The 26,914-nt window shown below is 50.5% G+C and overlaps 1 protein-coding gene and 2 non-coding genes across 3 annotated transcripts in view; 2 read left to right on the forward strand and 1 right to left on the reverse strand.

The window, feature by feature from the left end:
• The window catches only part of ARMH1 (armadillo like helical domain containing 1), an 85,719-nt gene that overhangs the window by 8,935 nt on the left and 49,870 nt on the right, over positions 1 to 26,914 (reverse strand). The window contains exons 8-17 of the mRNA XM_060141941.1: positions 24,252 to 24,374; positions 24,078 to 24,150; positions 23,802 to 23,931; positions 23,632 to 23,709; positions 23,259 to 23,340; positions 13,437 to 13,559; positions 1,547 to 1,619; positions 1,271 to 1,400; positions 1,101 to 1,178; positions 728 to 809 (exon numbers count right to left, since the gene is read on the reverse strand). Coding sequence (XP_059997924.1) covers positions 728 to 809; positions 1,101 to 1,178; positions 1,271 to 1,400; positions 1,547 to 1,619; positions 13,437 to 13,559; positions 23,259 to 23,340; positions 23,632 to 23,709; positions 23,802 to 23,931; positions 24,078 to 24,150; positions 24,252 to 24,374 — 972 coding nt within the window. The remainder of the gene's footprint in view (positions 1 to 727; positions 810 to 1,100; positions 1,179 to 1,270; positions 1,401 to 1,546; positions 1,620 to 13,436; positions 13,560 to 23,258; positions 23,341 to 23,631; positions 23,710 to 23,801; positions 23,932 to 24,077; positions 24,151 to 24,251; positions 24,375 to 26,914) is intronic.
• LOC132516633 (U5 spliceosomal RNA) lies at positions 6,985 to 7,101 on the forward strand. Its single transcript, XR_009539441.1, has one exon. It is a non-coding gene; the product is annotated as a U5 spliceosomal RNA (small nuclear RNA).
• LOC132516634 (U5 spliceosomal RNA) lies at positions 18,697 to 18,813 on the forward strand. Its single transcript, XR_009539442.1, has one exon. It is a non-coding gene; the product is annotated as a U5 spliceosomal RNA (small nuclear RNA).

Raw genomic sequence — 26,914 nt, forward strand, 5'->3', positions numbered from 1 at the left:
ATCACCAGGGTGTAAAGGTAGGGAAGAGGCTCCAGGTCAGAGTCCTGCCTCACTCCACCTTGAAGGCAGCTGGGTTGAAGAGGAGGAATCAGCAAAAGAGAATGAAAGGAAGCAACCGGAGAGGCAGGAGAAAAACCAGGTGGGTGTGGTGTCCTGGAGGGGAGAGCGCAGGGGCCAGCAGGGAGCTGAGGTAAGGCCCGCTCCACAGGCTGTGCCCTTGAATCTTCTGCGACGTTGGTGGTCCTTCCCCTCAGACCAGCGTTTTTCCTTGGTGAGCAGAGGCATCCCGACCCGTCATCATAACTCTCACTAGATCGCCCTCTGCCCTCCACACACGGATACCAGATAGATAGCAAGACCGTTTGTTTATTGAACCCTTCCCAGGCAGCTCTCCTTTTCCCCTTCTGGCGGGCAGATCCCCAGCCTCCCACCAAGGGCCAAGAAGAGTCAACCGGAGCTTGGCCCTGGCTCCTTCCTCCTGCCAGGCTTCCCTGCCACACAGCCTGGGCTTCCTGGCTTGCCTTGGGGGCTCTGTTGCTCCTTTTCTCCCACAGCCTCCCTCTGGAAGTGTGTGACGTAGGCCACCTGACCCTGATTACAATGGCCAAAGTAAAAGCTCATGGTGCTGTCGGAGAGGCCACTGAGATGCAGCTCTGGGGACAGGGAGATGAGCCTGAGTGTGGGTGCCGCCGCCCCTCTGCTCCAGGCCCCCTCACACCCCACTCACCTTTGGTGACATTGACTTCGTTGGCCGCCAATATGTCCGCCTGAATGCTATCTATTTTCACGTACAAGTCCTCGGCGTTGCCCTGAGGACAGGAGCAAGGGGAACTGGGCTGGATGCCAGGGCAGCCTGGACTTGGAGTTGGGCGTGGGCACATGGAGGTTGCAGGCTGCGGTCAGGCTCTTAGCCCGACTGGAAGGGCAGGAAAGGGGACGGAAGGATGCCAGGTGGACAAGCCCAAGCCGGGGCAGTCCCTCCCGCCGCCGGCCCCGAGGCCGATCTGTGTGTGGGGTGTACAGGGGGAGGGGCCGTGCGCTGGGCTGTGCACAGGGGCACTGTTGTGTCCCGCGGGGCGCGGCGGGGCGGGAGCTCTTACACGGAAGAGCTTGTAGAGTTCCTCCCCCATGGACCTGCGCACGTGCTCCTCCGCCACTGGGAATAACTGCACAAAGTACTGCGTGGGCGGGCGAGGGGGCGTGACTGCCGTGCCCACGCGCTGTGCCTGCCGCGCCGCCCTGCCGCCCGCCACCCGGCCGCCCAGCGCACCTCTAGCGTGAGGCTGGCCTGCCTCTGGCCGTTGCTGTGGTCCACGTTGCCCATGGCGGCCATGAGGCTGTGCACCACGCGCAGGTGCAGCATCTCCTCGGCCAGGCTCGTGTTGCCTCGCGCCAGGATCCTGGGCGGGGGTGGCGTGGGGTGGGGGTGGGATTCATGCTGCGGCGGCCCCGTGGGACCCTCCGGCGGCCGGAGCACTCTTGGGGGCCCGCGGGCAGCGCCTGGGCCTGGCTTGCCTCATCTGCCCACTACCTGCTGTCCGCTTACCTGATGGCCTTGGCGGCCGCGGCCTGCTGCAAGAACCACGGCAGGTGGGCGGTGAGCTGCAGAACCGAAGAGTCTGGAAAATGGAGGAGTGGCCGTGAGACTGGAGGACCGCTCGTCCTCGTCTTCCACCCTGTCCCGTCGAGGTCCACCACCCTGATCGCAGCGGATCCCTACGGCTGACGATCTGGGACTGCTGTTTGCTGGTCTCCTTGAAGGATGGTATCAGCAGCGCCACGAGGCCCTTGAGAAGCGCCGGGCACACGTCGTAGTTGACCAGGTCCTTGATCAGCTCGTTGGTTGGGGAAGGCAGGGGCGCTGGAGAGGCCCGCCGCTCCACTCCCCGCCCTCGCCCTCGCAAGGAAGCAGCACCCCCTCCCCTCCAACTCTTTATCGACCTTTCTTAGCACCTCTTACTGGCCAGCACTGTGCCAGGCGTGGGGGGAGCTGGGCCGGGGACCCCTCAGTCCTGCCCTTCTGGAGCTCGTAGTTAAAGGGGAGAGGGAGGAGGAGGCCGAGGCCCCCTGGGATTCACAGAACCAGCCAGAGCCGGAGGAAGAAGGTTGGAGGCTTAGAGGCTGAAAAGAGCTGGAGGCCCCACAGAGGTAGGGCCGCCAAAGGGCTTTGAGGAATCTAGAAGGTTTCCTGGAGGAGGGAAGGACGGCGGGTCTTCACAGGGAGACAGGATGGGGAAAGACAAGGGGTGAGGGGGAGACAGAGCAAGTGGGTGGGGATGTGTAGCAGAAAATGAGAAAGGAGGCAAGGTCGACAGCAGTTTAGAGAAACTTTCCTTTCTGACGGACCCTTATTGAGGCCTTGTTTGCCTAGGCTCTGTGCTGAGGGCTCTCCGTTCAGAGTCCCAGTGACGATCCCTGTGACCAAGGAGCTTCATTTTGCAACAGCATGATGACTTATCCCTATTGGACATTTGAGGGAATGAGGCACAGAGAGGTAAAGCACTTGCCATAAGGTACCACAGCTAGGAAGCGGTGGAAGCAAAAGGAGGGAAAGATTCGGTTAGGAAGGAGGAGGGGACTAGAATTTAAAGAGGGCATTTTCTGTGGCTGCTTCGCAGTCATTCATTCCATCTAGCATTGACTCAGCCTTTTGTCCAACCTGCATAGGACGCGTCTTGTGCCCGGTGAACAGTTTGGTGACAAGTGCTATAAAAGGGGTCGGTGGGCTGTGGGAGAGCCTGGGAAGATGGCAGAGGACTGAATATTTTTGTAAAGAGAAAAGAACCCCAGACAGGCAGAGCTGGTAGCGGGCAGGTAATGTGGTGTGATACGACAGCGGGTAGACACAAGTGCTTGCTGCATGGAAGACGGGGCTTAGAAATGAGCTGTCCCTCCAGCTGCAGAGTCAAGTGCCGCTGGACTCACCACCTACTTCGAGGGCACAGTTGTTTCCCTGACTAGCTCATCTGCATACCAGAATGCAGTGTAGACTACGTGAGAAATATTAACAGTATTATCTGTTTGAAAAACAAAAAATTAATGTTTTATTTTCTTTTTAAAAAAATTAAAAAGAAATCTATTTATTTATTTATGGCAGCATTGGGTCTTTGTTACTGTGCACGGGCCTTCTCGAGTTGTGGTAAGCAGAGGGGCTACTCTTTGTTGCAGTGCGCGGGCTTCTCCTTGAGGTGGCTTCTCTTGTTGTGGCGCACCGGCTCTAGGCGCGGGGGCTTCAGTAGTTGTGGCCCTCAGGCTCAGTAGTTGTGGCGCACGGGCTTAGTTGCTCGGCGACGTGTGGGATCTTCCCAGACCAGGGCTCGAGCCCGGGTCCCCTACGTTGGCAGGTGGATTCTTAACCACTACGCCACCAGGGAAGTCCCACCTTTTATTTTCTTGTCAGGAGCTTTTACCCAGTAAGAACATGTTTAGGGGTCATTCTCTACAATGGAAGACAGGTTTTTGTTGGCAGGTACAAAGGCACCACATACGTTGGGGGACCAACGAGTATATGGGAGGATGGGCATGCATGGTACACACATACACATTCCTCCCCAGTTTAAGGAAATCTTTTGTGTCTTGGCAAAGACTTTCGTGGAGAGAAACACTTGAGAATTGGTAGTGGAGTCTTTTGAGGTTTTACTTAAATAAGGGTAAGTATGTGGGATTTCAAAGACAAATGGCTGATGTGTAGAACTAGAAAGAGGTGCGTAGTTAAGAGATAGAAGATGCAGCCAACTTGTTGTTTTAGAAAGCAGTTCCAAGTTTAAGTTGTAGGTTGGGAACTGCGTTCTCTGATTCCCTGCCCCCAGCTGTAAGTGAGGCTCTAGAGAAGTTATATAGCAATCTTACTCATGAACACAGATGCAAAAATTCTACACAAAATATTAGCAAATTGAGTCTAGCAGTGTGTAAAAGGAATAATGTGCCATCTAGCAATGCACATATATGATCTTAATAGAAAGAAAGTTTGAGAAAATTGAATCTCAGTGTGGTAAGAGCTATCTACCAAAAACTATAGCAAAGGTCATACCTAATAGATGAAACCTTGGAAACTTTCCGTCTTAGATGAGAAGGCAACGTCCCACACATTCCTCTCCACAAAATCTTTAGTAAAAGGTAAAAGACAAGTGATCTGGGACTTCCCTGGTGGCACAGTGGTTAAGAATCCGCCTGCCAATGCGGGGGACACGGGTTCGAGCCCTGGCCTGGGAAGATCCCACGCGCCGCGGAGCAACTAAGCCCGTGCGCCACAACTACTGAGCCTGCGTGCTAGAGCCCGCAAGCCACAACTGCTGAGCCCACGTGCCTCAACTACTGAGCCCACGCTCCACAACAAGAGAAGCCACTGCAACTAGAAGCCCACGCACCACAAGGAAGACCCAAAGGCAGCCGAAAAAACAAAAAAGGACAAGTGATGTGAAGAGAGACCAGAGTACACTTAGCTACATTTGCCACTCTCTCCTTAACTGATTGTAACTCTCCAAGACTGGTGTCTATTCCTATGCTATGGCCGCTCCTCCAGGAAAATCTGTGAAAGGGATTTTTGGAAAAGATGTACTCTCTTTTTCTAATCTCTGGAAGAGTTTAAGACTAGAATTTTTTCTTGAATGTTTGATCTCTGAAGCTTCTGATCTTATGGAAAAAATTAATTACTGATTCCTTTTCTTTAATGGTTAGAGGACACTTTGGGTTTTCTACTTCTCGAGTACGTTTTGGTAAATTATATTTTCTCGCTGTTTTCATCTAAAGTTTCAAACATATTGCAAGAAGTTTTCATTATGTCATTAAAAAAATCATTTTAATGAATGTACCATCTATAATGATGTCTCCTTTTATAGTCTTCATATTGATTATATGGGTTTTCTCTTTTTGAATCAGTTCCCTTTGCCCCCAAGTCCAATGGGAGTAACACAGATGAACGCCTGCTTATGCAATGGATCTTATTACAAAGAGGAACCCTGATTTCAGAGAACCTGAATGTTTTATAGCAGTCAGTAAGCATGCCTGCCCTTTGCTCTAAAGTGGAAAGTGTCTTTCTTTTCTTTTCTTTCTTTTTTAATTTATGGACATTATTATTTATTTATTTACTATGTATGGCTGCATTGGTATTTCGTTGTTGCGCGCGGGGTTTCTCTAGTTGCGGCGAGCGGGGGCTCCTCTTCGTTGAAGTGCGCGGGCTTCTCATTGGGTGGCTTCTCTTGTTGCAGAGCACGGCCTCTAGGCACGCGGACATCCGGAGTTGTGGCATTTGGGCTCAGCTGTTGTGGCACACCGGCTGAGTTGCTCCTTGGTATGTGGGAACTTACCGGGCCAGGGTTCGAACCCGTGTCCCCTGCATTGGCAGGTGGATTGTTTTTTTTTTTTCTTTTTGTGGTACGCGGGCCTCTCACTGTTGTGGCCTCTCCCGTTGCGGAGCACAGGCTCCGGACGCTCAGGCTCAACAGCCATGGCTCACGGGCCTAGCCGCTCTGCGGCATGCGGAATCTTCCCGGACCGGGGCACGAACACGTGTCCGCTGCATCTGCAGGCGGACTCTCAACCATTGCGGGACCAGGGAAGCCCGGCAGGTGGATTCTTAACCACTGTGCCACCAGGGACATCCCAAACCTATGACTCGTTAACACTATGTGAATTACATCCTGCACTGCCTTGTAGCAAATCACCCCCTGTAACATTTGCATTTCAGAAAGAAGGTCACTCAGGCCAACAGCCCCGAGACGCACCGACGCAGTTACCGGGCTGCCTGATGCCAGCAGTGACTGTTTTGAAATAACGCAGGAAGAAGAAGAATGCAAGACCCTCACTATTTTGATCCTTATCATATATGCCAGACTGCGAGCCCCACATATAAAATCTTTTCCTATTCCCGAAGGAGATGGGGGCACAGTTCTTCAGGCGCTAGCCTGCTGTGTCTTCCTTTCTGCCTGGCAGAAAAATAAAGCCATCTCTCTCTTCCTCCAAAATCTGTCTCCGTATTTCTGTTCGGCATTGGTGCACAGGCAAGCTGATATTTCGGCAACACCATCATCCATCTGCTCTTGCTCTTAAGGCCAGTTGAAGATGGTCCCTTGCAGTTTCCCAAGTTAGGTTAGTGATGTGAAATTCTCCTGCCCCTGGCCCTACCTCCTTCCCTTTCCCAGCCGCGCAGAAGGCAGTTTGCTGGTTGTCTTCCCCAATTCTTCTCCAAGTAGGTTATGTTTACTTCCCAAATCCCTGAGCCAGAGGTGGGGGTGCCTACACTCCCAAACCCTGAGTGTCCACGTTCCCCTGCTGTTTGTAGTCTCTTGTGCTGTGCCTGCAGTGGCACCTGGGCGGGGGAGGACACTGCCCTTGTCTAGGTTTTTCTAAATGTCTTACTCAAGTTCCAGCCTCCAGCTTGTGAATCAACTGTCTCTTTTTTGACTTGTAAGCAAGTATTAAGCTTTGGGGTTGTGGGGAGGCCTGTGATGTGAAACAACTTCTTTTCTTCCCTCCCCGCACATTGTTGTAAATGACTTTTAACGGCCAAACCCCAGATTTGCACTTTTCTTTTCCCTAACTGCTAAAACCATTTCCTTCCCCCTGGTGTTACTGTAACATTTGCAAAAGGAATAAATGTCGTCCCTTAATAAAAACAAAACAAAATAAAACAGACTTTCTGGTTGGACTCGGCGACTATATTCCTATCTGGTTTCTGCTTCGCCCCCTGGTGGTGGCTCTAGACCGAGCAGGAAAACTAATAAAGGAAGGCATTTGCCGAAGCGCGAGGTTGGTGACTCAGCTTCATTTACATACCCACAATGCATTGCCATCGGGATCTTGCCTACTTTCAAAAGGCTCTAGCCTTCTATTTCTTTTGACTCCCGCCCCCACTCGAAATCAGGATATTTTCACAGAAGTGTGTGAAATAATTGCAGAACTCACTCGTTGTTTGCGGGTAAATAGTTACCGTTGGTGCCTTGGGACTTCCAGTTAGCCGAGGACTGTGTGAGCGGCTATGATGGCATACTCTGGTTTCTCTTCAGAACGCATAAATCTTTCGCCTTTTACTAAAGATTTCCGTGGAGAGAAACAATTCCGAGTTTCTACCCAATTTTTTGAGGCCTTGTTTTATACAAGGCTAATAAATTTATGCAAAGAAAAGAACATCTTGCATTTTGGTGGATCTGTGCTGGTAGTGTTCCACGCTGCAGAGCAAAAAGTGGTAACCCAGTTTTGACTTAGCTATAGGCTGTTTTTGTGATTGTTTGTTAGTGTGACGTACGTGTGATTTCGGAATCCTGGCAAGCGCCTGGTATTAACCTGGTTGGCGGAGCGGTATAATACAGTGGCGAGCTGTTCTTGCGGTTTTTGACCGTTGCTCGTAAACAACTGCCGTCCTCGGTGAGAGCAAGGCGTTGTGTCATGTTTCTCTGAGGTTGTCTTCAGGAGGCGAGCTTCGTGTGGACGGGGCAACTGGTGCTCGTGGAGTGCGCATGGTGTTCTAAGGAGGAGGTACCGTTCCTGGTTTGAGGAAGGCAGCGCCGGGGAAAGAAGAGAAAGAGGCGCAAGAGAAGTGACCCCCCACTTTCTAAGCGCGAGCGGCCTCACAAATTATAAGGAATTCAAATACTCACAGAGCTTAAAAACGCGCTTTGTTCCTAGCGCTTCGGGTTTATCTTCTTGGAGACCACCAGGCATAATAAAGTTGAACTGCTTCTCGTGCACGGCACGCGGCCTGGCACAGAGCAGTCAGTCGTCCAGTAGACGGTTGCTCGCTGTAGATTATCCGCTTAACCTGGCTTTGGTTAGGTCGTGAATTCAAGTTCAGGCTTGGGCACATGTGTTTGCAAAGGATTGTTCAAAGCAGTACGTGAGCACCTCCGGGAAGACCCACCTCTCTGGGATTGTGGTTCTAACTGCTGCACTTGTGTAACTTGGCTTTTGTAAAAGGTTCAAAAAAATTGAAGTATAGTTGGTCGATGTTTGTATGATAAACATTCAAATATACACTTTCTGATGAGGTAGTTTAGCCTTCAAACTAGAACTGTTAAAAATAAGAAATTCGAGGAATTCCCGGGCAATCCCTGGACCAGTGGTTAGGGCTCCACGCTTCCACGGCAGGGGGCGCGGGTTTGATCCCGGTTGGGGAACTGAAACCCAGCAGGCCAGTCGGCGCGGTGGAAAAAAAAAAAACAAGAAACAAAGAAAAAAGAAAAAAAAAAGGAAAGGCAATGCTCAAGATCATCTGTAGTTTTCCAGTTTCTAATGTGGATGAAGACCGCAAGTAATTGCTCTAAATTTTAATTTTAGAAGTAAGCTTAGGGCTTCCCTGGTGGTACAGGGGTTAAGAATCCGCCTCTCACTGCAGGGGACACGGGTTCAGCATTGGTTCCAGAAGATCCCCCTTTCCGCGGAGCAACTAAGCCCGGGCAGCACAACTACTGAGCCCGAGTGCCACAAGCACTGAAGCCCGGGCACCTGGAGCCCGTGCTCGGCAACAAGAGAAGCCACCGCAGTGAGAAGCCCGCGCACCGCAACGGAGAGCAGCCCCTGCTCCACGCAACTAGAGAAAGTCTGCACGCAGCAACGAAGGCCCAACACAGCCCAAAATAAATACAGTATATAAATTAAACAGACAAGAAAAAGCTTATACTGCATGACAATCCAATGCAATATACAAACCTTAACTGGATCCTGAACAAAACCCAATAACACACCAAGGAAAGGAAGGCAGGAAGAAAGCAGAAGGTACACTTTTGGTGCCTTTGTGGAAATTTTAGTGTGTACTCTATTTCACGTGACATTATTCAATTAATAATTGTATTTGTTTTCTTGCTGCTGTAACATTATCACACGCTTAGTGACTTAAAACAACTTCTGGACGGCAGGAGTCTAGAATTAAGGTGTTGACAGGGCTGCATTCTTTCTAGAGGCTTCAAGGGAGAATCTGTTCCCTTACCTTTAAGAAAGCTGGCTTCATTCCTTGGCCTGTGACCCCCTCCTTGCAGTCCAAATCTCTTGCTTCTGTAGTGTCGTCTCCTAACTCTGGATCCTCCTGCCATATAAAGAGCCTCGTAATTACCTGGGGCCAACCTAGATAATCCAGGAGAATCTCCCCATCTCAAGATCCTTAATCACACCTGCACAATCCCTTTTACCGTGTGAAGTAACATATCTACAGGTTCCTGGGATCAGGATGTGGATGTATTTGGAGGCTACGACTCACACTACCACAATACTGATATAGTAATTATGTAGGAGAACGGCCTTATTCTTAGTAGAGACGTAATGTGAAATATTTAGCAGTGAAATGTCATGACATCTGAAACTTTCAAATAGCCCAGTAAACAGAGAGAGAGAAAGAAAATGTGTCATAGGTACTCATTCTTTCAACTTGTTGTAGTTCTGAACTTTTGGAAATAACAAGTTGGGGGAGAATAAATGTATAGTAATAGATTTCATGTAACGTGTATTTGTTTTGGATATTTGTATTATACTTAAGATTTCATTTTTATTTATTTATTTTGAAAAATATTTATTTATTTGGCTGAGCCAGGTCTGAACTGCGGCACGCATGATCTTTAGCTACGGCATGAGAACCCTTAGTTGCAGCATGTGGGATCTAGGTCCCTGACCAGGGATTGAACCTGGGCCCCTCTGCATTGGGAGTGTGGAGTCTTAGCCCCTGGACCACCAGGGAAGTCCCTTAAGATTTCATTTTTTAAAGCTCCATTGTTATTAAAGAGTTATCGTCTTAGACCAGTGGTTTCCAGAGTTTTGGATTTTCCAATTATTAAAATTTCCAAAAAATTTCTGGGGTACTAATTTTTAAAATCATAATTCTACAGAAAGGCCATTCCAAGACTAAAAACAGTAAGAGTGACTTCACAGCAAAGGACAGGACACGTCTTTAAAACAGGATATCCATTTAGCTTTATGGAAAACATACCGATATTTCCTTAACTTTTCTCTCCTCCTTCCGCCGAAATAGAGGAAAGCTGAGGCTCAAAATCCCAGTTTGGGGTAAGTTAGGCTGCCTCTGACCAACAAGATCAGGGCCGGTGATGCCCTCTTGTGGCACCCTGGAGAATTACTGCCATCTGACTTCATGTCCTCTGACTTTGAGGGACAATGCCCTCACAGTAACTCGGTCGTTCATTCATATGTGCCAGGCATTGTTCTCAGCATTTGGGACATATCAGTAATGAAAACAAATATCCCTGCCCTGCTGGAGCTTACATTCAGGTGGGGAGACACCCAATAAATAAATAACACATAAGTAAGTGCTATGGAAAAAACAGCAGTGGTAGGGGTTGGGGGTCAGAATATAGGGGTTGGTAGTGTGGGACGCGACTTAAAATAGGGTAACCCCCCCCCGAGAAGGTAACTTTGTTTTTTTAAAAAATTATTTATTTATTTGGTTGCAACGGGTCTTAGTTGTGGCAGGCGGGCTCCTTAGTTGTGGCTCACCAGTTCCTTAGTTGTGGCATGCACATGGGATCTAGTTCCCTGACCAGGGATCGAACCCTGGCCCCCTGTATTTGGAGCACGGAGTCTTATCCACTGCACCACCAGGTAAGTCCTGAGAAGATACCTTTTGTGTAAAGAGTTGAAAGGAGGTCATGGAGTTAGCCATGCACACACCTGGGGTGAGGGTTCTAGGAAGAGGACCTCTCTCAAGTGTTCAGCAGAAAAGTCTGCACAAAAGCCCTAAAGCGGGAGCTTGTTTTGTCAACTTCAAGAACCACACAGCCAATGTGTCTGGTGCCCAGTGAAGAAGAGAGAGAGAAGTAGGAGAGAGTTCAGAAGTCATGGGAGCCTAGATCACCCTGGAGGCCGTAACAGTAAGGGCTTGGGCTTTACTCAGTGAAATGGAGAGCCCTGCAAGGTTCTGAGCAGAGTGACAGAATCTGAAGTTTACAAGGACCACTCTGGATGCTGTGCTGACAAAGAGAATGGGGCAGAAAGCAGAGTCATCTAGAGGAGAGATGATGGTGGCTTGGACCCGAGTATTAGCAATGGAGGTAGTGAGACATAGTTGGATCCTGGATATATTTGGAAGGTAGAGTCAACAGACAGGATGGATCCAGAGGTTAAAGAGAGACATCAAGGAGAACACCACGATTTTGTTCTGAGTGGCAGGAAGGATGAGTTGCCATCAGTTGAGTTGGGGAAGATGGCACAGGACTGGGAGTTCAGCTTTGGACACTGATGAAATACAAATGCATATTCTAAAGCGAGTCAAGGAAAATTTGAACATAAATAATTTTCTCTGCCCTTTGGCCTCCTCTCTTCCCTCTACTGTGCATTGCGTATCTGCACCATGCATCGACCCACCTCCCGGTGGGCAGAAATACCTGGTCAACTGTAAAGAGCAACCTTCTCTTAGTATCAACAAGATAACTCCTTAGGAGATAACCTTCCTCCTTGATCTTGTAAGGGGCCCTGATGACCCCTGACCCATTACTTGCTTTGTAGGTGTCGATGTGGATTGTGTGAATGTCACTGTGTATGTCATTTAATGTACAAAGCCCTGGATAACTGTGCTTTGACCTCTCACAGGCAGAACAGTACTTGGAGCTTTCCGAGAGGCTGTTCCCGGCTCATATGCCGCAATTTGGCTCGAATAAAATTTTCCATTGCTTTCTTAGATCGACTGATTAAATTTTACGTCGACAACACCATGAGGTAGAAATGTTTAGCTGGAAATAGAAACGTGGGAGTCGTTGCACAGAAGTGGTATTTAAAGCAATGGAATCACCAGGGTGTAAAGGTAGGGAAGAGGCTCCAGGTCAGAGTCCTGCCTCACTCCACCTTGAAAGAAGCTGGGTTGAAGAGGAGGAATCAGCAAAAGAGAATGAAAGGAAGCAACCGGAGAGGCAGGAGAAAAACCAGGTGGGTGTGGTGTCCTGGAGGGGAGAGCGCAGGGGCCAGCAGGGAGCTGAGGTAAGGCCCGCTCCACAGGCTGTGCCCTTGAATCTTCTGCGACGTTGGTGGTCCTTCCCCTCAGACCAGCGTTTTTCCTTGGTGAGCAGAGGCATCCCGACCCGTCATCATAACTCTCACTAGATCGCCCTCTGCCCTCCACACACGGACACCAGATAGATAGCAAGACCGTTTGTTTATTGAACCCTTCCCAGGCAGCTCTCCTTTTCCCCTTCTGGCGGGCAGATCCCCAGCCTCCCACCAAGGGCCAAGAAGAGTCAACCGGAGCTTGGCCCTGGCTCCTTCCTCCTGCCAGGCTTCCCTGCCACACAGCCTGGGCTTCCTGGCTTGCCTTGGGGGCTCTGTTGCTCCTTTTCTCCCACAGCCTCCCTCTGGAAGTGTGTGATGTAGGCCACCTGACCCTGATTACAATGGCCAAAGTAAGAGCTCATGGTGCTGTCGGAGAGGCCACTGAGATGCAGCTCTGGGGACAGGGAGAGGAGCCTGAGTGTGGGTGCCGCCGCCCCTCTGTTCCAGCCCCCTCACACCCCACTCACCTTTGGTGACATTGACTTCGTTGGCCGCCAAGATGTCCGCCTGAATGCTATCTATTCTCCTGTACAAGTCCTCGGCGTTGCCCTGAGGACAGGAGCAAGGGGAACTGGGCTGGATGCCAGGGCAGCCTGGACTTGGAGTTGGGCGTGGGCACATGGAGGTTGCAGGCTGCGGTCAGGCTCTTAGCCCGACTGGAAGGGCAGGAAAGGGGACGGAAGGGTGCCAGGTGGAGAAACCCAAGCCAGGGCAGTCCTTCCCGCCGCCGGCCCCGAGGCCGATCTGTGTGTGGGGTGTACAAGGGGATGGGCTGTGCGCTGGGCTGTGCACAGGGGCACTGTTGTGTCCCGCGGGGCGCGGCGGGGCAGGAGCACTTACACGGAAGAGCTTGTAGAGTTCCTCCCCCATGGACCTGCGCACGTGCTCCTCCACCACTGGGAATAACTGCACAAAGTACTGCGTGGGCGGGCGAGGGGGCGTGACTGCCGTGCCCACGCGCTGTGCCTGCCGCGCCGCCCTGCCGCCCGCCACCCGGCCGCCCAGCGCACCTCTAGCGTGAGGCTAGCCTGCCTCTGGCCGTTGCTGTGGTCCGTGTTGCCCATGGCGGCCATGAGGCTGTGCACCACGCGCAGGTGCAGCATCTCCTCGGCCAGGCTCGTGTTGCCTCGCGCCAGGATCCTGGGCGGGGGTGGCTTCGGGTGGGGGTGGGATTCGTGCTGCGGCGGCCCCGTGGGATCCTCTGGCGGCCGGAGCGCTCTTGGGGGCCCGTGGGCAGCGCCGGGGCCTGGCTTGCCGCATCTGCCCACTACCTGCTGCCCGCTTACCCGGTGGCCCTGGCGGCCGCGGCCTGCTGCAAGAACCACGGCAGGTGGGTGGTGAGCTGCAGAACCGAAGAGTCAGGAAGAGGGAGGAGTGGCCGTGAGGCTGGAGGACCCCTCGCCCTCATCTTCCACCCTGCCCCGTCGGGGTCCACCACCCCGTTCTCAGTGGATCCCTACCGCTGACGATCTGGGACTGCTGTTTGCTAGTCTCCTTGAAGGACAGTATCAGCAGCGCCACGAGGCCCTTGAGCAGCGCCGGGCACACGTCGTAGTTGACCAGGTCCTTGATCAGCTCGATGGCTGGGGAAGGCAGGGGCGCTGGAGAGGCCCACCGCTCCACTCCCCGCCCTCGCCCTCGCAAGGAAGCAGCACCCCCTCCCCTCCAACTCTTTATCGACCTTTCTTAGCACCTCTTACTGGCCAGCACTGTGCCAGGCGTGGGGGAGCTGGGCCGGGGACCCCTCAGTCCTGCCCATCTGGAGCTCTTGGTTAAAGGGGAGAGGGAGGAGGAGGCCGAGGCCCCCTGGGACTCACAGAACCAGCCAGAGCCGGAGGAAGAAGGTTGGAGGCTTAGAGGCTGAAAAGAGCTGGAGGCCCCACAGAGGTAGGGCCGCCAAAGGGCTTTGAGGAATCTAGAAGGTTTCCTGGAGGAGGGAAGGACGGCGGGTCTTCACAGGGAGACAGGATGGGGAAAGACAAGGGGTGAGGGGGAGACAGAGCAAGTGGGTGGGGATGTGTAGCAGAAAATGAGAAAGGAGGCAAGGTCGACAGCAGTTTAGAGAAACTTTCCTTTCTGATGGACCCTTATTGAGGCCTTGTTTGCCTAGGCTCTGTGCTGAGGGCTTTCCTTTCAGAGTCCCAGTGACGATCCCTGTGACCAAGGAGCTTCATTTTGCAACAGCATGATGACTTATCCCTATTGGACATTTGAGGGAATGAGGCACAGAGAGGTAAAGCACTTGCCATAAGGTACCACAGCTAGGAAGTGGTGGAAGCAAAAGGAGGGAAAGATTCGGTTAGGAAGGAGGAGGGGACTAGAATTTAAAGAGGGCATTTTCTGTGGCTGCTTCGCAGTCATTCATTCCATCCAGCATTGACTCAGCCTTTCGGCCAACCTGCATAGGACGCGTCTTGTGCCTGGCGAACAGTTTGGTGACAAGTGCTATAAAAGGGGTCGGTGGGCTGTGGGAGAGCCTGGGAAGATGGCAGAGGACTGAATATTTTTGTAAAGAGAGAAGAACCCCAGACAGGCAGAGCTGGAAACGGGCAGGTAATGTGGTGTGATAGGAAAGCGGGTAAACACAAATGCTTGCTGCATGGAAGACGGGGCTTAGAAATGAGCTGTCCCCCCAGCTGCAGAGTCAAGTGCCACTGGCCTCACCACCTACTTCGAGGGCACAGTTGTTTCCCTGACTAGCTCATCTGCATACCAGAATGCAGTGTAGACTACGTGAGAAATATTAACAGTATTATCTGTTTGAAAAACAAAAATTAATGTTTTATTTTCTTTTTAAAAAAATTTTAAAAATCTATTTATTTATTTAAGGCTGCGTTGGGTCTTTGTTACTGTGCACGGGCCTTCTCGAGTTGTGGCAAGCAGAGGGGCTACTCTTTGTTGCAGTGCGCGGGCTTCTCCTTGAGGTGGCTTCTCTTGTTGTGGCGCACCGGCTCTAGGCGCGGGGGCTTCAGTAGTTGTGGCCTTCGGGCTCAGTAGTTGTGGCGCACGGGCTTAGTTGCTCGGCGACGTGTGGGATCTTCCCGGACCAGGGCTTGAGCCCGGGTCCCCTACGTTGGCAGGTGGATTCTTAACCACTACGCCACCAGGGAAGTCCCACCTTTTATTTTCTTGTCAGGAGCTTTTACCCAGTAAGAACATGTTTAGGGGTCATTCTCTACAATGGAAGACAGGTTTTTGTTGGCAGGTACAAAGGCACCACATACGTTGGGGGACCAACGAGTATATGGGAGGATGGGCATGCATGGTACACACATACACGTTCCTCCCCAGTTTAAGGAAATCTTTTGTGTCTTGGCAAAGACTTTCGTGGAGAGAAACACTTGAGAATTGGTAGTGGAGTCTTTTGAGGTTTTACTTAAATAAGGGTAAGTATGTGGGATTTCAAAGACAAATGGCTGATGTGTAGAACTAGAAAGAGGTGCGTAGTTAAGAGATAGAAGATGCAGCCAACTTGTTGTTTTAGAAAGCAGTTCCAAGTTTAAGTTGTAGGTTGGGAACTGCGTTCTCTGATTCCCTGCCCCCAGCTGTAAGTGAGGCTCTAGAGAAGTTATATAGCAATCTTACTCATGAACACAGATGCAAAAATTCTACACAAAATATTAGCAAATTGAGTCTAGCAGTGTGTAAAAGGAATAATGTGCCATCTAGCAATGCACATATATGATCTTAATAGAAAGAAAGTTTGAGAAAATTGAATCTCAGTGTGGTAAGAGCTATCTACCAAAAACTATAGCAAAGGTCATACCTAATAGATGAAATCTTGGAAACTTTCCGTCTTAGATGAGAAGGCAACGTCCCACACATTCCTCTCCACAAAATCTTTAGTAAAAGGTAAAAGACAAGTGATCTGGGACTTCCCTGGTGGCACAGTGGTTAAGAATCCGCCTGCCAATGCGGGGGACACGGGTTCGAGCCCTGGCCTGGGAAGATCCCACGCGCTGCGGAGCAACTAAGCCCGTGCGCCACAACTACTGAGCCTGCGTGCTAGAGCCCGCAAGCCACAACTGCTGAGCCCACGTGCCTCAACTACTGAGCCAGCGCTCCACAACAAGAGAAGCCACTGCAACGAGAAGCCCACGCACCACAACGAAGACCCAAAGGCAGCTGAAAAAACAAAAAAGGACAAGTGATGTGAAGAGAGGCCAGAGTACACTTAGCTACATTTGCCACTCTCTCCTTAACTGATTGTAACTCTCCAAGACTGGTGTCTATTCCTATGCTATGGCCGCTCCTCCAGGAAAATCTGTGAAAGGGATTTTTGGAAAAGATGTACTCTCTTTTTCTAATCTCTGGAAGAGTTTAAGACTAGAATTTTTTCTTGAATGTTTGATCTCTGAAGCTTCTGATCTTATGGAAAAAATTAATTACTGATTCCTTTTCTTTAATGGTTAGAGGACACTTTGGGTTTTCTACTTCTCGAGTACGTTTTGGTAAATTATATTTTCTCGCTGTTTTCATCTAAAGTTTCAAACATATTGCAAGAAGTTTTCATTATGTCATTAAAAAAATCATTTTAATGAATGTACCATCTATAATGATGTCTCCTTTTATAGTCTTCATATTGATTATATGGGTTTTCTCTTTTTGAATCAGTTCCCTTTGCCCCCAAGTCCAATGGGAGTAACACAGATGAACGCCTGCTTATGCAATGGATCTTATTACAAAGAGGAACCCTGATTTCAGAGAACCTGAATGTTTTATAGCAGTCAGTAAGCATGCCTGCCCTTTGCTCTAAAGTGGAAAGTGTCTTTCTTTTCTTTTCTTTCTTTTTTAATTTATGGACATTATTATTTATTTATTTACTATGTATGGCTGCATTGGTATTTCGTTGTTGCGCGCGGGGTTTCTCTAGTTGCGGCGAGCGGGGGCTCCTCTTCGTTGAAGTGCGCGGGCTTCTCATTGGGTGGCTTCTCTTGTTGCAGAGCACGGCCTCTAGGCACGCGGACATCCGGAGTTGTGGCATTTGGGCTCAGCTGTTGTGGCACACCGGCTGAGTTGCTCCTTGGTATGTGGGAACTTACCGGGCCAGGGTTCGAACCCGTGTCCCCTGCATTGGCAGGTGGATTGTTTTTTTTTTTTCTTTTTGTGGTACGCGGGCCTCTCACTGTTGTGGCCTCTCCCGTTGCGGAGCACAGGCTCCGGACGCTCAGGCTCAACAGCCATGGCTCACGGGCCTAGCCGCTCTGCGGCATGCGGAATCTTCCCGGACCGGGGCACGAACACGTGTCCGCTGCATCTGCGGGCGGACTCTCAACCATTGCGGGACCAGGGAAGCCCGGCAGGTGGATTCTTAACCACTGTGCCACCAGGGACATCCCAAACCTATGACTCGTTAACACTATGTGAATTACATCCTGCACTGCCTTGTAGCAAATCACCCCCTGTAACATTTGCATTTCAGAAAGAAGGTCACTCAGGCCAACAGCCCCGAGACGCACCGACGCAGTTACCGGGCTGCCTGATGCCAGCAGTGACTGTTTGGAAATAACGCAGGAAGAAGAAGAATGCAAGACCCTCACTATTTTGATCCTTATCATATATGCCAGACTGCGAGCCCCACATATAAAATCTTTTCCTATTCCCGAAGGAGATGGGGGCACAGTTCTTCAGGCGCTAGCTTGCTGTGTCTTCCTTTCTGCCTGGCAGAAAAATAAAGCCATCTCTCTCTTCCTCCAAAATCTGTCTCCGTATTTCTGTTCGGCATTGGTGCACAGGCAAGCTGATATTTTGGCGACACCATCATCCATCTGCTCTTGCTCTTAAGGCCAGTTGAAGATGGTCCCTTGCAGTTTCCCAAGTTAGGTTAGTGATGTGAAATTCTCCTGCCCCTGGCCCTACCTCCTTCCCTTTCCCAGCCACGCAGAAGGCAGTTTGCTGGTTGTCTTCCCCAATTCTTCTCCAAGTAGGTTATGTTTACTTCCCAAATCCCTGAGCCAGAGGTGGGGGTGCCTACACTCCCAAACCCTGAGTGTCCACGTTCCCCTGCTGTTTGTAGTCTCTTGTGCTGTGCCTGCAGTGGCACCTGGGCGGGGGAGGACACTGCCCTTGTCTAGGTTTTTCTAAATGTCTTACTCAAGTTCCAGCCTCCAGCTTGTGAATCAACTGTCTCTTTTTTGACTTGTAAGCAAGTATTAAGCTTTGGGGTTGTGGGGAGGCCTGTGATGTGAAACAACTTCTTTTCTTCCCTCCCCGCACATTGTTGTAAATGACTTTTAACGGCCAAACCCCAGATTTGCACTTTTCTTTTCCCTAACTGCTAAAACCATTTCCTTCCCCCTGGTGTTACTGTAACATTTGCAAAAGGAATAAATGTCGTCCCTTAATAAAAACAAAACAAAATAAAACAGACTTTCTGGTTGGACTCGGCGACTATATTCCTATCTGGTTTCTGCTTCGCCCCCTGGTGGTGGCTCTAGACCGAGCAGGAAAACTAATAAAGGAAGGCATTTGCCGAAGCGCGAGGTTGGTGACTCAGCTTCATTTACATACCCACAATGCATTGCCATCGGGATCTTGCCTACTTTCAAAAGGCTCTAGCCTTCTATTTCTTTTGACTCCCGCCCCCACTCGAAATCAGGATATTTTCACAGAAGTGTGTGAAATAATTGCAGAACTCACTCGTTGTTTGCGGGTAAATAGTTACCGTTGGTGCCTTGGGACTTCCAGTTAGCCGAGGACTGTGTGAGCGGCTATGATAGCATACTCTGGTTTCTCTTCAGAACGCATAAATCTTTCGCCTTTTACTAAAGATTTCCGTGGAGAGAAACAATTCCGAGTTTCTACCCAATTTTTTGAGGCCTTGTTTTATACAAGGCTAATAAATTTGTGCAAAGAAAAGAACATCTTGCATTTTGGTGGATCTGTGCTGGTAGTGTTCCACGCTGCAGAGCAAAAAGTGGTAACCCAGTTTTGACTTAGCTATAGGCTGTTTTTGTGATTGTTTGTTAGTGTGACGTACGTGTGATTTCGGAATCCTGGCAAGCGCCTGGTATTAACCTGGTTGGCGGAGCGGTATAATACAGTGGCGAGCTGTTCTTGCGGTTTTTGACCGTTGCTCGTAAACAACTGCCGTCCTCGGTGAGAGCAAGGCGTTGTGTCATGTTTCTCTGAGGTTGTCTTCAGGAGGCGAGCTTCGTGTGGACGGGGCAACTGGTGCTCGTGGAGTGCGCATGGTGTTCTAAGGAGGAGGTACCGTTCCTGGTTTGAGGAAGGCAGCGCCGGGGAAAGAAGAGAAAGAGGCGCAAGAGAAGTGACCCCCCACTTTCTAAGCGCGAGCGGCCTCACAAATTATAAGGAATTCAAATACTCACAGAGCTTAAAAACGCGCTTTGTTCCTAGCGCTTCGGGTTTATCTTCTTGGAGACCACCAGGCATAATAAAGTTGAACTGCTTCTCGTGCACGGCACGCGGCCTGGCACAGAGCAGTCCGTCGTCCAGTAGACGGTTGCTCGCTGTAGATTATCCGCTTAACCTGGCTTTGGTTAGGTCGTGAATTCAAGTTCAGGCTTGGGCACATGTGTTTGCAAAGGATTGTTCAAAGCAGTACGTGAGCACCTCCGGGAAGACCCACCTCTCTGGGATTGTGGTTCTAACTGCTGCACTTGTGTAACTTGGCTTTTGTAAAAGGTTCAAAAAAATTGAAGTATAGTTGGTCGATGTTTGTATGATAAACATTCAAATATACACTTTCTGATGAGGTAGTTTAGCCTTCAAACTAGAACTGTTAAAAATAAGAAATTCGAGGAATTCCCTGGCAATCCCTGGACCAGTGGTTAGGGCTCCACGCTTCCACGGCAGGGGGCGCGGGTTTGATCCCGGTTGGGGAACTGAAACCCAGCAGGCCAGTCGGTGCGGTGGAAAAAAAAAAAACAAGAAACAAAGAAAAAAGAAAAAAAAAAGGAAAGGCAATGCTCAAGATCATCTGTAGTTTTCCAGTTTCTAATGTGGATGAAGACCGCAAGCAATTGCTCTAAATTTTAATTTTAGAAGTAAGCTTAGGGCTTCCCTGGTGGTACAGGGGTTAAGAATCCGCCTCTCACTGCAGGGGACACGGGTTCAGCATTGGTTCCAGAAGATCCCCCTTTCCGCGGAGCAACTAAGCCCGGGCAGCACAACTACTGAGCCCGAGTGCCACAAGCACTGAAGCCCGGGCACCTGGAGCCCGTGCTCGGCAACAAGAGAAGCCACCGCAGTGAGAAGCCCGCGCACCGCAACGGAGAGCAGCCCCTGCTCCACGCAACTAGAGAAAGTCTGCACGCAGCAACGAAGGCCCAACACAGCCCAAAATAAATACAGTATATAAATTAAACAGACAAGAAAAAGCTTATACTGCATGACAATCCAATGCAATATACAAACCTTAACTGGATCCTGAACAAAACCCAATAACACACCAAGGAAAGGAAGGCAGGAAGAAAGCAGAAGGTACACTTTTGGTGCCTTTGTGGAAATTTTAGTGTGTACTCTATTTCACGTGACATTATTCAATTAATAATTGTATTTGTTTCCTTGCTGCTGTAACAAATTATCACACGCTTAGTGACTTAAAACAACTTCTGGACGGCAGGAGTCTAGAATTAAGGTGTTGACAGGGCTGCATTCTTTCTAGAGGCTTCAAGGGAGAATCTGTTCCCTTGCCTTTAAGAAAGCTGGCTTCATTCCTTGGCCTGTGACCCCCTCCTTGCAGTCCAAATCTCTTGCTTCTGTAGTGTCGTCTCCTAACTCTGGATCCTCCTGCCATATAAAGAGCCTCGTAATTACCTGGGGCCAACCTAGATAATCCAGGAGAATCTCCCCATCTCAAGATCCTTAATCACACCTGCACAATCCCTTTTACCGTGTGAAGTAACATATCTACAGGTTCCTGGGATCAGGATGTGGATGTATTTGGAGGCTACGACTCACACTACCACAATACTGATATAGTAATTATGTAGGAGAATGGCCTTATTCTTAGTAGAGACGTAATGTGAAATATTTAGCAGTGAAATGTCATGACATCTGAAACTTTCAAATAGCCCAGTAAACAGAGAGAGAGAAAGAAAATGTGTCATAGGTACTCATTCTTTCAACTTGTTGTAGTTCTGAACTTTTGGAAATAACAAGTTGGGGGAGAATATATGTATAGTAATAAATTTTATGTAAGTATATTTGTTTTGGATATTTGTATTATACTTAAGTTTTACTTTTTATTTATTTATTTGGCTGAGACAGGTCTGAACTGCGGCACGCATGATCTTTAACTACGGCATGAGAACCCTTAGTTGCAGCATGTGGGATCTAGGTCCCGGAGCATGGATCAAACCCTGGCCCCCTGTATTGGGAGCACGGAGTCTTATCCACTGCACCACCAGGTAAGTCCTGAGAAGATACCTTTTGTGTAAAGAGTTGAAAGGAGGTCATGGAGTTAGCCATGCACACACCTGGGGTGAGGGTTCTAGGAAGAGGACCTCTCTCAAGTGTTCAGCAGAAAAGTCTGCACAAAAGCCCTAAAGCGGGAGCTTGTTTTGTCAACTTCAAGAACCACACAGCCAATGTGTCTGGTGCCCAGTGAAGAAGAGAGAGAGAAGTAGGAGAGAGTTCAGAAGTCATGGGAGCCTAGATCACCCTGGAGGCCGTAACAGTAAGGGCTTGGGCTTTACTCAGTGAAATGGAGAGCCCTGCAAGGTTCTGAGCAGAGTGACAGAATCTGAAGTTTACAAGGACCACTCTGGATGCTGTGCTGACAAAGAGAATGGGGCAGAAAGCAGAGTCATCTAGAAGAGAGATGATGGTGGCTTGGACCCGAGTATTAGCAATGGAGGTAGTGAGACATAGTTGGATCCTGGATATATTTGGAAGGTAGAGTCAACAGACAGGATGGATCCAGAGGTTAAAGAGAGACATCAAGGAGAACACCACGATTTTGTTCTGAGTGGCAGGAAGGATGAGTTGCCATCAGTTGAGTTGGGGAAGATGGCACAGGACTGGGAGTTCAGCTTTGGACACTGATGAAATACAAATGCATATTCTAAAGCGAGTCAAGGAAAATTTGAACATAAATAATTTTCTCTGCCCTTTGGCCTCCTCTCTTCCCTCTACTGTGCATTGCGTATCTGCACCATGCATCGACCCACCTCCCGGTGGGCAGAAATACCTGGTCAACTGTAAAGAGCAACCTTCTCCTAGTATCAACAAGATAACTCCTTAGGAGATAACCTTCCTCCTTGATCTTGTAAGGGGCCCTGATGACCCCTGACCCATTACTTGCTTTGTAGGTGTCGATGTGGATTGTGTGAATGTCACTGTGTACGTCATTTAACGAACAAAGCCCTGGATAACTGTGCTTTGACCTCTCACAGGCAGAACAGTACTTGGAGCTTTCCGAGAGGCTGTTCCCGGCTCATATGCCACAATTTGGCTCGAATAAAATTTTCCATTGCTTTCTTAGATCGACTGATTAAATTTTACGTCGACAACACCATGAGGTAGAAATGTTTAGCTGGAAATAGAAACGTGGGAGTCGTTGCACAGAAGTGGTATTTAAAGCAATGGAATCACCAGGGTGTAAAGGTAGGGAAGAGGCTCCAGGTCAGAGTCCTGCCTCACTCCACCTTGAAGGCAGCTGGGTTGAAGAGGAGGAATCAGCAAAAGAGAATGAAAGGAAGCAACCGGAGAGGCAGGAGAAAAACCAGGTGGGTGTGGTGTCCTGGAGGGGAGAGCGCAGGGGCCAGCAGGGAGCTGAGGTAAGGCCCGCTCCTCAGGCTGTGCCCTTGAATCTTCTGCGACGTTGGTGGTCCTTCCCCTCAGACCAGCGTTTTACCTTGGTGAGCAGAGGCACCCCGACCCGTCATCATAACTCTCACTAGATCGCCCTCTGCCCTCCACACACGGACACCAGATAGATAGCAAGACCGTTTGTTTATTGAACCCTTCCCAGGCAGCTCTCCTTTTCCCCTTCTGGCGGGCAGATCCCCAGCCTCCCACCAAGGGCCAAGAAGAGTCAACCGGAGCTTGGCCCTGGCTCCTTCCTCCTGCCAGGCTTCCCTGCCACACAGCCTGGGCTTCCTGGCTTGCCTTGGAGGCTCTGTTGCTCCTTTTCTCCCACAGCCTCCCTCTGGAAGTGTGTGATGTAGGCCACCTGACCCTGATTACAATGGCCAAAGTAAGAGCTCATGGTGCTGTCGGAGAGGCCACTGAGATGCAGCTCTGGGGACAGGGAGAGGAGCCTGAGTGTGGGTGCCGCCGCCCCTCTGCTCCAGGCCCCCTCACACCCCACTCACCTTTGGTGACATTGACTTCGTTGGCCGCCAAGATGTCCGCCTGATTGCTATCTATTCTCCTGTACAAGTCCTCGGCGTTGCCCTGAGGACAGGAGCAAGGGGAACTGGGCTGGATGCCAGGGCAGCCTGGACTTGGAGTTGGGCGTGGGCACATGGAGGTTGCAGGCTGCGGTCAGGCTCTTAGCCTGACTGGAAGGGCAGGAAAGGGGACGGAAGGATGCCAGGTGGACAAGCCCAAGCCGGGGCAGTCCCTCCCGCCGCCGGCCCCGAGGCCGATCTGTGTGTGGGGTGTACAGGGGGAGGGGCCGTGCGCTGGGCTGTGCACAGGGGCACTGTTGTGTCCCGCGGGGCGCGGCGGGGCGGGAGCACTTACACGGAAGAGCTTGTAGAGTTCCTCCCCCATGGACCTGCGCACGTGCTCCTCCACCACTGGGAATAACTGCACAAAGTACTGCGTGGGCGGGCGAGGGGGCGTGACTGCCGTGCCCACGCGCTGTGCCTGCCGCGCCGCCCTGCCGCCCGCCACCCGGCCGCCCAGCGCACCTCTAGCGTGAGGCTGGCCTGCCGCTGGCCGTTGCTGTGGTCCGTGTTGCCCATGGCGGCCATGAGGCTGTGCACCACGCGCAGGTGCAGCATCTCCTCGGCCAGGCTCGTGTTGCTTCGCGCCAGGATCCTGGAGTGGGATGGCGTGGGGTGGCGGTGGGATTCGTGCTGCGGCGGCCCCGTGGGACCCTCTGGCGGCCGGAGCGCTCTTGGGGGCCCGCGGGCAGCGCCGGAGCCTGGCTTGCCGCATCTGCCCACTACCTGCTGCCCGCTTACCTGATGGCCTTGGCGGCCGCGGCCTGCTGCAAGAACCACGGCAGGTGGGTGGTGAGCTGCAGAACCGAAGAGTCTGGAAGAGGGAGGAGTGGCCGTGAGACTGGAGGACCGCTCGTCCTCGTCTTCCACCCTGCCCCGTCAGGGTCCACCACCCCGTTCTCAGTGGATCCCTACCGCTGACGATCTGGGACTGCTGTTTGCTGGTCTCCTTGAAGGATGGTATCAGCAGTGCCACGAGGCCCTTGAGAAGCGCCGGGCACACGTCGTAGTTGACCAGGTCCTTGATCAGCTCGATGGCTGGGGAAGGCAGGGGCACTGGAGAGGCCCGCCGCTCCACTCCCCGCCCTCGCCCTCGCAAGGAAGCAGCACCCCCTCCCCTCCAACTCTTTATCGACCTTTCTTAGCACCTCTTACTGGCCAGCACTGTGCCAGGCGTGGGGGGAGCTGGGCCGGGGACCCCTCAGTCCTGCCCTTCTGGAGCTCTTGGTTAAAGGGGAGAGGGAGGAGGAGGCCGAGGCCCCCTGGGACTCACAGAACCAGCCAGAGCCGGAAGAAGAAGGTTGGAGGCTTAGAGGCTGAAAAGAGCTGGAGGCCCCACAGAGGTAGGGCCGCCAAAGGGCTTTGAGGAATCTAGAAGGTTTCCTGGAGGAGGGAAGGACGGCGGGTCTTCACAGGGAGACAGGATGGGGAAAGACAAGGGGTGAGGGGGAGACAGAGCAAGTGGGTGGGGATGTGTAGCAGAAAATGAGAAAGGAGGCAAGGTCGACAGCAGTTTAGAGAAACTTTCCTTTCTGACGGACCCTTATTGAGGCCTTGTTTGCCTAGGCTCTGTGCTGAGGGCTCTCCGTTCAGAGTCCCAGTGACGATCCCTGTGACCAAGGAGCTTCATTTTGCAACAGCATGATGACTTATCCCTATTGGACATTTGAAGGAATGAGGCACAGAGAGGTAAAGCACTTGCCATAAGGTACCACAGCTAGGAAGTGGTGGAAGCAAAAGGAGGGAAAGATTCGGTTAGGAAGGAGGAGGGGACTAGAATTTAAAGAGGGCATTTTCTGTGGCTGCTTCGCAGTCATTCATTCCATCTAGCATTGACTCAGCCTTTCGGCCAACCTGCATAGGACGCGTCTGGTGCCCGGCGAACAGTTTGGTGACAAGTGCTATAAAAGGGGTCGGTGGGCTGTGGGAGAGCCTGGGAAGATGGCAGAGGACTGAATATTTTTGTAAAGAGAAAAGAACCCCAGACAGGCAGAGCTGGTAGCGGGCAGGTAATGTGGTGTGATAGGACAGCGGGTAAACACAAGTGCTTGCTGCATGGAAGACGGGGCTTAGAAATGAGCTGTCCCCCCAGCTGCAGAGTCAAGTGCCGCTGGCCTCACCACCTACTTCGAGGGCACAGTTGTTTCCCTGACTAGCTCATCTGCATACCAGAATGCAGTGTAGACTACGTGAGAAATATTAACAGTATTATCTGTTTGAAAAACAAAAATTAATGTTTTATTTTCTTTTTAAAAAAATTTAAAAAATCTATTTATTTATTTAAGGCTGCGTTGGGTCTTTGTTACTGTGCACGGGCCTTCTCGAGTTGTGGCAAGCAGAGGGGCTACTCTTTGTTGCAGTGCGCGGGCTTCTCCTTGAGGTGGCTTCTCTTGTTGTGGCACACCGGCTCTAGGCGCGGGGGCTTCAGTAGTTGTGGCCCTCGGGCTCAGTAGTTGTGGCGCACGGGCTTAGTTGCTCGGCGACGTGTGGGATCTTCCCAGACCAGGGCTCGAGCCCGTGTCCCGTACGTTGGCAGGTGGATTCTTTTTTTTTTTTTTTTGGTGAATAAAAGAACCATCCAAAATTTATTCTCCGACAGACAGACAGCATCAGCAGGTAAAAACTACAGGTGTTTCTCCGTAGATCATACATTCACAAGGCATTATTAGCTTAACAAGTGAGAAAGCCTCTGGTGTATTTTCTGTAACAATATCCACTTCACAGTGTAAACAGGTACTATTATGTGTTCACTTACAATTCCAGAAGGAAAGGCACAACTTGGCAAAACAAAAAAAATTTTTTTTGGATCCTAAAGTCAGGTGCAATTACCGAGAGACAGACTTGAGAACAGTCACAATCCACTTTTCCACATAGAGGGGCAAAGACTTCACCCAGAAATGTGGGTCTTTCTTTCTCCTTCCTTGTTAAATCCTCAAGAGTAACGCTTCATCGTCTGCTTAATATCACATATACAAAAGGGGGATTAAGAAAAAAGAATCACAACATGTTGAACTTCCAGCTGCTCCCACCAATACATCAACTCTTAGGTTTATGACAGGACCTAGGAACACTTCAGCGGTCATCAAATAAGAAAATAGAGACTATAGCTACAAAAATAACACATGAATGAGGTAGATAAATTAAAGCTTTCACATCCAGGACTTGCCTGTTCCAACTTGGTAGCCTTCATGCAATACTCAGAAAAAAAAAATCTTCATAATTACTTGGCATAAGTCACAATCAAGGAACTTCTGGTACAAATTAGTATAAGAAGTTATTAGTGTATAATAAGACACACCCTTCCTGTGAGTTTGTTTCTTCAAGAACGGACACCCAGCGCTTCAGAGTAGGCACCGGTGAACTCAATTAGGTCACCTGAGATTCCCTGCTCAGGTGCTCACCTCTCCTGGTTTTAGGAAGAAGAAGGGCATCTGGAAAGCATAGGGAGGACACCTTGGCACTCTTGGGACTCCAACTGAACTGTATTTAAATAAGCAGCAACACACACACCGACTTTCTAAGGACTAAAATCTGTCCACTTGAGGGCATTCTACTTCAGGTTCCAAGGTTGAAAAAAA

The sequence above is a fragment of the Lagenorhynchus albirostris genome, chromosome 2, assembly GCF_949774975.1.
Source record: "Lagenorhynchus albirostris chromosome 2, mLagAlb1.1, whole genome shotgun sequence".
Taxonomy (NCBI): Eukaryota; Metazoa; Chordata; class Mammalia; order Artiodactyla; family Delphinidae; genus Lagenorhynchus; species Lagenorhynchus albirostris.